Below are 13,077 nucleotides of genomic sequence, written 5' to 3' on the forward strand. Positions count from 1 at the left end.
TTTTGTTGACTAGTTTGTGAGACTTGTCACTCATGTAGATTTGATCGTAAATTGACTAATGTCCTTTTCGTATAGATACATACATACATTTGAGATAATGTTAATATCATTATCAGCTACTATAGCAGATTAGATGACCACCTAAGGGCAAGCAAGGATGGCTACAATCTATTCAACAAACATTTACTGGTCCACTTCGTAGTTGAATGGTAATGAAGTGGTCTTGAAAGCTCTGTACTTACCAACATTGTTTAAATGTTCGTTCTCTAACCTGTTTTTTACGAACCAAGATTAGTTTCATAGTTAAAACGCGACTGAAAAGTCTCGAAAAAAAAAGTAATCTAAAGCGTATTAGTAAGTACTAAGTAGTAACCTGAAGAAGTTCCATAATCCACGACGAATGATCTCAAGACTTGCCACGACAGCGACCACTGTTTGTGTGTGCATGGACTCGAATTTGAAATCTAACACCGTTTGCATCCACGCAAATCTCAGCACCACGTTTATCACCTGCATTTAAAAAATCAGTTGTTCCTACTTCCTCTTGAAATATATATTTTTTTAAATTGAAACTTAATAATCCCTAGGATGTTATGGTCCAGTCTTGTCCTGGACAGGTCTACCCGCTTGCTAGCCCCGATCTAATCTGTATAGAGTTAAAACTAGGATCTCGTGCATTTCTGATATATTCGATCAAGTAAATTATATGTAATTAAAGGTTGGATATGAGTATTTTATTATTATTATTCAGGTAGAGATTATATACAAGTATCACATTGGAAGTCTCATCATATAATCTGGTTACGTGGTTTCATATTTGATATGTTTCCATTCCCATTGGATTTTTACAAAATAACTACATATGGGGATCATGTCATTGGGGTTATATCTGGATATGATTGGTAACCCCTATTTCGAAATGGATAGCCATAGTTAAAAATCTCTAGGGAATAATTGAGGGTCATGCTAATGCTGCAATTTTTCTATGTATATATTAGGTTAGCCGCGGTTGATTTAGCTGATTAAATCTAAATGTCAACGTCATAGTCATATCAGATTTATGAAATATCAGGACTGGGCTCAATACCGACAATACCAAGCTGGGTGGTCCTAAAAATGTTCTAAAACTCACCATAGCGATGAAGTACACTTCCTTGTATGGGACGAGAAGATTATCACGTAGCCATGGATTCTTGGATGTTCGGTTAAGAAGTCCCCAATCGTAAACCAAGTCCCAATATGTACAGAAAACCACTGCCATAGCCGAGGTAATACCACCTAACAATCTCCAAATAATTTGACGATCTTTTTGGCCATCGACTTCATAAGCCAGCCCTAAGCAAACAGCAACTACTATCAAAATGTACTTGAAACCATTATACCCTTGTTCTATGTTTTTCTCTTCAAACATCCGCCTCATACACTACACAACTATAAAAATGTCAGAAAAAATTTATTGAACAATAAAATAATTAATAGAGATCAATTTTGTGTTCCGCGAGAAAAAAATGGGAAAGCAGCAACAATGAATAGGAAGGTATTGAAGACTCGTGAGTCTACACAAGTGTTTTTCCTTTGTTTGAAATCTCCCCAACCGTAGTAACATATGTAAAACTCGATACTTCTAAGAGTTTGCGCTTGGCTGCATAATTGATCTGCCAAGAAGAAATAGGGTAATGTCACCTACATGAAGAAACCAATGGCAATATATTTGTTAAACTATTTAATATTATTGATAATTTTTGAGTTTTAATATTGAGCGGGATATGCTCTCTTATGTAATTAGCATAGTCTTGTGCATAGTTTTGGTAATTACATATAAAGTACTTAGGTTAAATCGAGTCTATGTATATATAAGGCCGGCATGGCCTCCAAAGTTGTGAAATAAGAAAGACCTTTATACCAAACTAGGTTTTTGACATTTAATGTTTTACCTTGTGAAGAGGAGCAGCAAGGATGTGAAAGAAGCTTGTGAGGAAGAAGAAGCGACTCGATCGGTAGAAAATGTTGAATGGTAAGATTAGAACTACGAACATAGCCTAATTTACATCACGCAGTTACATCCCATGGATTATTGTGGAATCGTTATAAGTAGTTTGAATTCAAAAGCTGATTTTGGATTTATGGGCTTACAATGAGGAGGAAAAGAGGAAGAAGCTCGGTTAATGCTTGGTAATCTTTGGTTTTGGGGTCTGTTTCCATGTCAAGATTCCCAAGAACACAAAGAAGAGCGAGGGCACCAATGCTGAATCCCACAAAGAGAACTTGTTTGTAGCCAAGTTCAGTTCCTTGTTTGAAACCAAATATGAAGGAATAATTTACTCGATACCGCCTCCAAAAATAAATATCAGCAGCATACATAGTCATGTGTAACACGATGAATCCGAACAGGCTGCAAGAACAAATTTGAAAGAAAAAATTGAAATGCTTATATAGATTCGTAAGAACATAAGCCAAGTGTAGTGTCAGTGTGTAAAAAAACGGGTAAAGAGAACTTTTCAATTGTGTCAAGCTTTTACTTTACTGTTAACAAGTATATTTAAAGCTGTACATACTAAGGAAGAAACAAATGACTGAAGCATAAGGGTTACCTATAAAGAGGGAACATTGTATTCATATATTGTTTTTGACCATCATCTTGTAAAATGTTTCGGGTGCGTATGATAGCAACAAGAGCCACTATGAGAGAAAACATGCATCCACCAAAGAATCCTGAAACATCATTTCTCATAAAGAACATGTAAGAAATTGAGAAGCAAAGCATGAAAGAGAGAAATTACCTAAGAGGGTAAGAATTGTACCTGTGGAAAATGTTAGTCGGTGTCTCTCTCTTTTAGGTTTTGGTCGCAAGATGTTCATTCCTTTTGTTCTGTTACCATTCGTGAAATGATTTATGAATGTAGCTTCAATATTCTCCATTAGTCTCATAACCTATGACAAAGGAAGAGCCGAAGAGCAATAGAAGATATATCAATATAAGGATAAACAGAGAAGCTAGAATTAAACTGGTTAATAAGTTAATATTCTATAATTTGGGATTGACTCAACAATTATCACTGCCTTGTTACGTTCAATGGATCTTTCAATTGGATTTTAGAAGATATTTTTCATCAAATCCCATCAAGTGTTGTTTTTTTCGTTGGTAGGAAGTGTTGTTTATAATATTTCATATCTCACATAGTCAAATTCATCTATCAAATTAACATGTATTTCTTTAGAAAAAAATTATTTAGAAAACTAAGCTTACCTTTTCAGAGCTTCCAAGGCAAGATTTATCAACCATTGTCATGTAAGATTTAGCAGCCTCCCTTGAAGTTATCTGTATAGAACACATTTTCACATATGATAACAAACTCCATAACAAAAAAAACCACGAACTTAAAATATCTTGTCTAACCAATCTAACCTTATCATATTTCGTCAATATCTTCGAAAGCGCCAACACATTCAAGAAGCTGCATATATTTTTTGATAATTCAAATCTCAGATATAATTAAAAAAATATAAATTACCTAATTGATCTCAGATCGAAGGTGTAAAAAGATACGCACCTAAAGCTCTTGAGATACCAAAGCTTCCTATGGAACTCGACAAAGGCACATATTAGCTTCTCCTCGATTTTCCTTAGGTTGTCTCTGCTGAATTTGAGCTCCGTCTGGTTCAACACCTTTAGAACGCCTTTAGTAGTGGACCGAGGCGTTTCTTTCGTGTTGATGATCTTAATGCTATCGAAAGCCTCGATCGGAGCGGGCCTTGAAGCTTTCATCTTGCTAAAGTCATTGACCGGTGTGAAGAATATACTCTTGTCTTCTTCTTCGTCAGTATTATTAATGTCATCTTCATCGTATCGACCAGCTCGACTGGAACCTCCTTCCTCTACGGCCTCCATGTGAACTTTCACAAAAGGTCAAATTTCAAATTTGGTGAGTTTGGCATTGTTACTATTCATTTGAATATAACGCAAACTAGAAAGAGAGTATAATCTAGTTTTTTTCTTAGAGGTGGACAAACTTGAACAAAAAAAAGAAACAAAATATTAACTATTTCATTACATTTTCATTGATATTAGATTGGGAATAAGAATTTCTGAGGGTCAAATTTGAAAAAAAAAAAAAAAAATGAATATACCAAGAAAAAGATATACTGTATTTTATAGTAAGAATTACATGAGATCTTCATAATATTTTTATAGGGCTTTTAGATTATTAAATTTTGGGTTTATTAACATTAAATATTTAATATTTCGCTTACTAGATGTGTTTTTGGCGAGCTCCGTCAGAGAAACCGCGACATGCGAGGCCAAGCGAGCCATCTCCACCGTACGTTCCTCCTCCATCTTACACCGAAACGCGATTAAATCATCCATCTGTTTGTTAAGCACCGCGGCTTCTTTCACCACCTCCTCCACTTTTTCTCTACAAAATTTCTCAACTTTGTTGAATTCGTCGTCTAGTCGACGGAAAAACACCAACTCATACTCCTCTCCTTTCTCCGCCGTCATCAAAAACGTTGTCTCGTACCGTTGACTCGCCGTAGAAATCACCTGAATCGGCGGCGCGTTGTTCCATCGTTAATCTCGACCACTGTTGAAGAAGGGCTCATCTGACGGCAACCACCACCGCCGTGACGATTGGATTTGCGTTTGAAACGGTTGATATCTTTGACAAGGGTTTTGAGATACTTGTAATCCACGTAAGCTTGTTGCCACTCTGATACCATCTGTGATGAAAATTCTTTTCCGAATACCATTTTTTGTTGCTCTGTTTTTTTTTTCCTTCCGAATAGTATTTGTTAATTTGTGAACCTTCATCAGTGTGAATGTGATATACTTATAGAACGAGTGTGTCAAATTTTTTGAATTTGACCTTACATTGATTCAAAATCTTTTAGTGTACTTGAGTCAATTAGCTAAATTAGGAAACTACTTGTAAAGTTATTATAAAATTAAATGAAATGAGAGTATATAGTGTGGAAAATAACTATGTCAAGTAAATATGCCAATCCAAAATATACCAATGTCAAATGAACTCGAAAACATCGGTTATCAGAACTTAAAACATGTTTTGGTTCCGTAATAGTGGGAGAAAATGTCTATGTGCAATGTATTAGTGTTAAACGTTTTTGCTGCCTATAGTTAATGTCATCTTGAAAGACTTGAATCAAAATTTAAGGCACTCTATAAATCATCTAAAGCAAAAACAATTGATAAATGCTTATAATTTTTTTTAATGGGGTTTAAAGTTTTTGTTGTTTAGATATTGTTATTAGGTTTATGTACCTTTAGAAAGTGATATTAGGTTTGCTACTTTTTAAAAGATGTTATTATCTAAAAGACCATTTTTTCATTGTTTTAAATATATTATAAAGTATTATTAGGTACTTTTAAAAAGTGTAATTAGGTTTAGGATATTTTTTAAAAAGGTTTGTTAAATGTAGTACTGTAATGAAAGTAATATTTAACATCGAAGTTTTGACCCAATTTATGAAAAGTAATATTTTACAATTTTTGTTTTTGAATATATTGTCTTATGATACTCACGTAATATATAAGGGAATTTTCTTTACTAAAGATATAGCTTGAAATTTGTGTTGACCACCGTTCCATAAGAGATAAGACTTGCCAATTGTCACATGCACGTCTTTTTTAATGCGACCTCGTCTATCTAAAGCCGAGGATAGTACTGAGTGACTTGAGTATATTGGAATATACCACAAAAGGCTTACTTAGTACTTACCATAATTAAAATCGGTATGATGAACTGCATTGTTTTGTTAGTAAAAAAGTGTTCACATTTTCGTTGGTTTTGTATAGTTTAATACAAACTTCAGTTTTTTGTTGACTGTGTATAAGAATGTTTTAGCTTCTGTAAGCATTTAGTCGTCTTTTTCATCGTCTTCATCGTAGTTGAACGGTAGTGGAACTGACTTGAAAGCTCGGAACTTCCCCACATTATTCAAATGCTCATTTTCTACCCTGTTTTATATCAAAAAAAAAAACTTTCAAAAAACAATCATAGAAAGAAAAGGTGGAGAAGAAACCAAAGTAACAATGTGTATAGTAAGTAGACCTGAAGAAATTCCACATCCCACGGCGAATAATCTCAAGAGAAGCCATAACCGCAAGCGTCGCCTGCTTATGCATGAACTTGAATTCGAAATTCAGTACCGTTTGCAACCACGCGAATCTCAACACAACGTTCAAGATCTACAGTTTAGTTTTCAAGAATTCAGTTTTTTTTTTTCTCTCTATGCTTTGGAGATTATATAATCAACGATGTTTTATATGCACTTACCATTGCGATGAAGTATACTTTTTTCTGTGGGATGAGAAGTTTATCCCGAAGCCATCGGTTTTTAGATGTTTTGTTCAGAAGTCCCCAATCATGAACAAAGTCCCAGTATGTACAGAAAACAGCAGCAAGAACTGAGGAAGCACCAGCTAACACTCTGAGTTTGAAATGTAATGTAGGATTCTTCAATATAGTCTTCGTTATAGGATCCTTCCAGTTTTTTTCTTCAAAACTATAAGCTGTTCTTAGACAAACAGCTATTATTGTCAAAAAGTACTTGACTCCGTTGTATCCTTGATCAAGGCTTCTTTCCTCAATCATTCGTCGCATGCACTGCACCAATTGAAGGAGAACAGAGATAATGTTATTAAAATTGCTCTAGACATGTTGTGTCTTTTGAAGAAACTTTTTGTACCTGAAGGAGGCGGGAAAGATATGGGACAACTGCAACAATGTATAAGGAATAGCTGTAGATGTTTGAGGCTTCGCAGGTGCTTTTTCTTTTTGTGAAGTCTCCCCAACCGTAGTAGCATATGTAGAAGTTAATGCTTCGAAGAGCTTGTACTTGACTAGTTAACTGATCTCCTAAAAAGTAATCAGGTAACGTGACCTGCATTGAGAAAGCTTTAGTAACCATATGATTATCAAGCGGTAGAAAGCTTTATGTATTTTACCTTGTAAAGAGGAGCAGCAAGGCAGTGAAACAGACATGTGAGGAAGAAGAACCTACTCGAGCGGTAGAGAAAATGGAATGGCAAGATCAAAACTACAAACAGAGCCTAAAACAAACATCATACAGAGTTAGGATCATTATGTAGCTGAGATAAAGATTACATAAAAGAAAAATCTAAATATTTGGATCTACGGACTTACAACAAGAAGGAAAAGAGGAAGAAGTTCGGTTAATTCTTTGTAATTTTTGGTTTTGGAGTGTACTTGCATATCAAGATTTCCAAGAACACAAAGCAACGCAAACGTTCCAATGGTGAATCCAAGAAACAGAACTTGTCTGTAACCAAGTTCAGTTCCTTGCTTGTACCCAAATATAAAGGCATAATTTACTCGATAACGCTTCCAATAGTATATATCAATAGCATACATAGTTATGTGAAGCACGATGAACCCGAACAAGCTGCATGCATGAACAACCGATGCGTCTAAACAACAAGTTTAACCTCAAAATGAAATTTGTAGGAGAAGGAGTCAAAGTAAGTTTTACCTATAAAGAGGGAACAAAGTATTCATGTAGTCTTCATAGGCTTCATTGGAAGAGGTTTTCCGTGTGCGTATGATGGTGACAAGAGCCACGATTAGAGAAAACACACATCCAGCAGAGAAACCTGAAACCAAATTCCTCGTAAGCACACAAAAAAAAAACTGACAAGACAAAAACATTGAAAACACACAAAAACAGAACAGAGCTTTATGAATGTACCAGTGGAAAATGTAACACGGTGTCTCTCTCTTTTCATTTGAGGTCGTAAGAAGTTCATTCCTTTTCTCCTATTACCATTTGCAAAATGCTTTATGAATGTAGCTTCAACACGTTGTATGAGTTTCACAAGCTGCGGATATAAGAGAAGGTATGATCAATACAAGAATCGAAAACAGAGGAATCAAAATGGAGTTACTAAACTTAGTCAAGCTGCTCACCTCATCAGAGCTTCCAAGGTATGAATTATCAACCATTTTCATGTAAGACTTTGAAGCATTCCTTGACGTTATCTGTTTCAGAGAACCTTTCAGTCAATTTTTAAACCCCAAAACTCAAAATCTCAAAGTCTCAAACCAATCTTAATACCTTATCATACTTCTTCAATATCTTCGAGAAGGCCAAAACATTCAGAAAGCTGTAGCTTTTGAGGAGACGAAGCTTCTGGTAAAACTCGACGAAGGCGAATTTGAGCTTCTCTTCGACCTCGTTCAAATTCTGTCTGTTGAATTTGATCTCGTTTTGGCTTGAGGAATGGAGAACGCCTTTGATGGTGGATCGAGGCGTTGCTTTAGTGTTGTTTATCTTGATGTGATCTAGAACCTCGATTGGTGCTGGCCTCGCACCTCTCACCTTGTTCAAGCTGCTTGTTTTCACGTCGACGGAGCCGTGATTTTCATCTTCGTCGTCTCTGCTGAAGCTTCCTTCTTGAATTGCCTCCATGTGAGCTTGAGCTCGAGGGTTCACTGAAACCAAACGCGAGGGAGATATTTAAATTCATCAAATTCTAAATTGGACGATTCGGTTTACTTTTCTTTTTTTTGGGACAAAAAAACATATATTTAATTTAATAAATTTAAATGGTAATAAACTGATGTGAAGTTATTTAAATATTTATAATTACGTTAATAAATTAAATTGAAAAGAAATTTGATATAGTAGCTTCCAAAATAATAATAATCCAAAGTTAAAATTATAAATAGAAAAATTGTGTGATAAATATTGCGTAACTTGCGTTGAAATTGAGAAAGGTAATAATCTTAAATTTTAGCGATATGAACGGTTCGATTTGTTTTTGAGTCAACTAGTTTTGAGTTTAATGCGTATTTTCTAATACTGTAATTAAAAGATTCATTGAAATGGCCGGCATTATAGTTAATTTACTCACTGATTAATGCGTATTTATTCATTTTCAAGACACATATCTCAGTTTTTCAATTTTTTCCTTTTAAATTTATTTTTTTCTAAACATCTCTAAACATACACTCAAATAATTGCAAAGTACTAGCTTAATATATTTAAAATTTTTGTTGTTAGTCTTGACTTGATATATTAACTTGATACCCCAAAATTTCCTCTCTTTTTTTAACCCCAATTTTCTTTTAAATAGTTATTCAAAAATATAATTGCATTTGATTATCTTACTGGTTCGAGTTCTGGCGGGTGTAGAAGCACCGATCGCGGCCGTCGAAGTCGCAACATCAGAGGCCAAACGAGTCATCTCTACCGTCCGTTCCTCCCATCCCCACCCAACAGGATTCTCCACCTTAACCCTAAACGCAATAAGAGCATCCATTTGCTTATTAAGCATAATTGCATCCTTCAATACTTCTTCCACTTTCTCTTTATAAAATTTCTCAATTCTATTGAACTCATCGTCGAGTCGCCGAAAAAAAACCAATTCATACTCTCCTCCTTCCTCTGCCGTCATTAGAAACGTTGTCTCTAGTCCATGACTCGCTTTGTTAACAAGTATCGGAGCCTTACCTATTAGGAGTCCCACATCAAAAAAGTTAAACAATATTACAATAATACATGAAAAAGATGTATGCAGACCAATTAACTCATTACTACTTAGCTTTGAGTCAGAAGCTTAAGAGTACCTTCCTCGATGTCAGTTTCTGAAGCAAAGTTGGATTGGCCGGAGCTTTGTCTTTTCTTTCCCGGTGTTTGGACAAGACCGCTAAATGCTCGGTATAGAGTCATTTTCCGACTAAGTCCTTCACCGGAGACCGCATGATGTGGAGGAGGAGGAGGGTTGGTTTGTTGTTTGAGTTTGATGATTTCTTTGAGAAGGGTTTTGAGATAATCGTAGCTTATGTAAGCTTGTTGCCACTCTGGTACCATTTGTGACGACAATTCTTTACCGAACTTCATCTTACTCTTTCTAGGTTTCTTGTTTTGAAATCTTTCTTTGTTGTTGTGTCTGAAAGAAAGACTGAAGAAGTTTATATATACAACTGAATAAGAAAGCAATTCAAGTGTTATGACTTAATTATGATCAATTGTATACCACTATACTCGATAGTTATAGTTTTGTTGTTCAAAAAAAAAAAAATAGTTATATTGTTAGCTGGAAGATACGACCCAGTCGATATTCCACAAAAATTTGTCTCTTGTTGTTACATAAAGACAATAGTATATGACAAGTGTAGTTTTTTTATTTTAAAAAGAGATTATTTCACAAGACATTGATCCACTTGTAAAAATTGTCGCTCGAGTGATGCAATAGTCAATACAAATTGCGAGGAGCGAAGAATTACCTATCGACCATGTGGAATTAAATGATCCACGATATAATTAATCGAGGTTTCAATACCTAGTTGCTTGACATTTGACAAACATAAATAATGCAGTTCTACCAAATAATTATATTAAATTGTCTACGACATGATTAATCGAGGTTTCAACCGATTACACAAATTAATTAAACACTACCATTCATGTGTATATATATATCAATTACCATTCTGATCCAATGACGATCTTAAAGCTTTCCCTTAATTCGACATATTGTGATCTTTCCTACAAGTTCTATGTACGACTAAAACTGCCGGTACGCTTTCCGGCTCGCAACGACTCAAACGGGCGGGGGCTCTCTATTTGCTTGCAATGCCGGCTGTTCGCGTTTAGTTAAAAGTAATTGATAGCAATTTTAAAAATATACATCGATTTATAGGTTAGTCTATAATCTATTATATCAAAGTTAAATGTCTTTCAGTATTGTATATATTTTTTGTGTTCAACCGTCTTTCAGAATTTATATATAGTGTATACTTTCTGAATAACATTTTTAATATTAATTCGACCACACAATCGTTAAAATGTCTCAATTTGAGTTACATGTATACGTTAATTAAAAGTCATTGCTCAGTAGGATATCGATATATATCTTAATCATCAATGTTATGTGTTGCTTATATAATTGTGCATATTATATTTATATTAGTTAGACTAGTTTCCACTTTCCATAAATAACGATAGAAAAATACTGAAATTATCTGATATCTTTGAATCTATCAATATACGTATGCCGTTTACCATTACCATTGTAACAAAGTCGTCTTAATATTTTAATACATACATTACCCATTGTGGACGAGTCAAGGTCAAGCTCAAAATTCGTCACGTAAAAAGAAAATGTTAATCCGTACAAATACTATTTGTTTTTATGTCAACCGAGAAGTACTTTTAATAATGAGTATAAACTAGAAACAGAGAAAATATTTCTTTTTGTTGGCTGGCAACAAAAATCTTCTAAATCATAGTATTAAAAAACAAACTTTTGTCCGATCCCAAAAGTAAGAAAAACATTTTTAACAATATGGGTATCGTTAAAAATGTGATAAAAAGTAATTAATTTAACAAAGATTTTTTTTTCTAATTAATTAATCTAAGAAAAATTACAATATGTTATTAATTTTTCTAAATAAATTGGTTAAATATAATAAAAAGTAATTTAGGAAGATGTGATATTTGTTCATAGAATGCATAGACAAATGGTTAAATATTTATCTTTAAAAAAAAAAAAAAAAAGCTGATTATTGGCTACATAGAATGTTTTAAAATGGGCCTTAAATGAAACGTTAAAGCCCAAATTTACGTTATGAATTCAAAGCCCATTATAAAAGTAGTGCTTGAGTATTCTAATAGAAGACATGCGTGCTCTTTCCCATCTTCTTGAATCTTGAGTTGAACGCTCTTCACAACCATTCTCACTCACTTCGTCTTCCCTCCATCTGTGATTTCTAGGGTTTTTGTTCTTCAATCTTCAATTTCAGAGAAGAACACAACGGAGAAGAAATAATCATCACTCTTCTTGTAGGTAAAAACCATTCATTTACGGCCTCAATTTTTCTCTCCGGCTCTGTATAGCTTTGTGTTAATTTGGTTTCATCTGTGTGATTCTCTGAATCTTTTTATTCATCTGTTTCGTAACTTAGGATCTGGAATTTTCTGTGATTCGTGTTAGAAGCGTGAAAAAAATGGCGAAGAAGCAAGGATCTGCGATGTCGCTTGATGTATTTGTGTCAACAATGGCTCCACTTATAGATATGGAGAAAGAAGCTGAGATCTCGATGTCATTAACCTCAGGTGCTTCGAGGAATATAGAAACCGCTCAGAAGAAAGGAACAACGATTCTCAATTTGAAATGCGTTGATGTCCAAACAGGTCTCATGGGTAAATCACTTATTGAGTTTCAATCAAACAAAGGAGATGTTCTCCCTGCTCACAAGTTTGGTAACCACGATGTTGTTGTGTTGAAACTCAACAAATCTGATCTTGGTTCTTCTCCTCTTGCGCAAGGAGTGGTCTATCGGTTAAAAGATTCTTCGATCACCGTTGTGTTTGATGAGATTCCTGAAGAAGGGTTAAACACTTCTCTTCGGTTGGAGAAGCTTGCTAATGAGGTGACGTATCGTAGAATGAAAGATACGTTGATTCAGCTTAGCAAAGGTGTGTTGAGAGGACCTGCTTCTGATTTAGTGCCTGTCTTGTTTGGTGAGAGACAGCCAACGGTTTCGAAGAAGGATGTTAAGTCCTTTACGCCTTTTAACAAGAACCTTGATCAGTCGCAGAAAGATGCGATTACAAAGGCTTTATCTTCAAAGGATGTGTTTTTACTTCATGGTCCTCCTGGTACTGGTAAGACAACGACGGTGGTGGAGATAATCTTACAGGAAGTCAAACGCGGTACAAAGATTCTTGCTTGTGCAGCTTCGAATATTGCGGTTGATAATATTGTTGAGAGACTTGTTCCTCATAAAGTTAAGCTGGTGAGGGTGGGACATCCTGCAAGGCTTTTACCTCAAGTGCTGGATAGTGCTCTAGATGCTCAGGTTCTGAAGGGAGATAACAGCGGTTTAGCGAATGATATCAGAAAGGAAATGAAGGCACTGAACGGGAAGTTGTTGAAAGCGAAAGATAAGAACACAAGGAGAGAAATCCAGAAAGAGCTTCGAACTCTCGGTAAGGAAGAGCGTAAACGGCAGCAATTAGCTGTATCAGATGTGATCAAGAATGCTGATGTCATTCTCACAACTTTGACTGGTGCATTAACACGAAAGCTTGATA

The 13,077-nt window shown here is 35.0% G+C and overlaps 3 protein-coding genes across 4 annotated transcripts in view; 1 reads left to right on the plus strand and 2 right to left on the minus strand.

The window, feature by feature from the left end:
- LOC104710239 (phosphate transporter PHO1 homolog 6) lies at nucleotides 1-4,768 on the minus strand. Its single transcript, XM_019230357.1, is given in 13 exon segments — nucleotides 1-271; nucleotides 374-510; nucleotides 1,133-1,425; nucleotides 1,491-1,683; nucleotides 1,935-2,039; nucleotides 2,134-2,392; nucleotides 2,592-2,712; nucleotides 2,802-2,931; nucleotides 3,248-3,319; nucleotides 3,407-3,455; nucleotides 3,552-3,900; nucleotides 4,252-4,557; nucleotides 4,560-4,768. Coding segments are annotated over 13 exon segments (2,292 nt in total). The 5' UTR covers nucleotides 4,750-4,768; the 3' UTR covers nucleotides 1-183.
- Nucleotides 5,773-9,879, minus strand: LOC104710240 (phosphate transporter PHO1 homolog 2). The gene is made up of 12 exons (XM_010426808.2): nucleotides 9,606-9,879; nucleotides 9,148-9,489; nucleotides 8,092-8,468; nucleotides 7,944-8,015; nucleotides 7,726-7,855; nucleotides 7,510-7,630; nucleotides 7,164-7,422; nucleotides 6,965-7,069; nucleotides 6,706-6,900; nucleotides 6,294-6,623; nucleotides 6,069-6,205; nucleotides 5,773-5,974 (listed from the first exon to the last, which is right to left on the minus strand). The coding sequence occupies exons 1-12, from the start codon at nucleotides 9,877-9,879 to the stop codon at nucleotides 5,875-5,877; spliced, it is 2,442 nt and encodes an 813-aa protein (XP_010425110.1). The 3' UTR covers nucleotides 5,773-5,874.
- LOC104710242 (DNA-binding protein SMUBP-2-like) overlaps nucleotides 11,679-13,077 on the plus strand; it is a 3,358-nt gene continuing 1,959 nt past the window's right edge. The window contains exons 1-2 of one of the 2 annotated variants that reach the window (XM_010426814.2): nucleotides 11,679-11,827; nucleotides 11,946-12,842. In XM_010426814.2, coding sequence (XP_010425116.1) covers nucleotides 11,988-12,842 — 855 coding nt within the window. In that variant the 5' untranslated portion in view covers nucleotides 11,679-11,827; nucleotides 11,946-11,987. The remainder of the gene's footprint in view (nucleotides 11,828-11,945; nucleotides 12,843-13,077) is intronic. The other variant, XM_010426811.2, reaches the window with a different exon arrangement.

This window comes from Camelina sativa, chromosome 9, assembly GCF_000633955.1.
Source record: "Camelina sativa cultivar DH55 chromosome 9, Cs, whole genome shotgun sequence".
Lineage (NCBI taxonomy): Eukaryota > Viridiplantae > Streptophyta > Magnoliopsida > Brassicales > Brassicaceae > Camelina > Camelina sativa.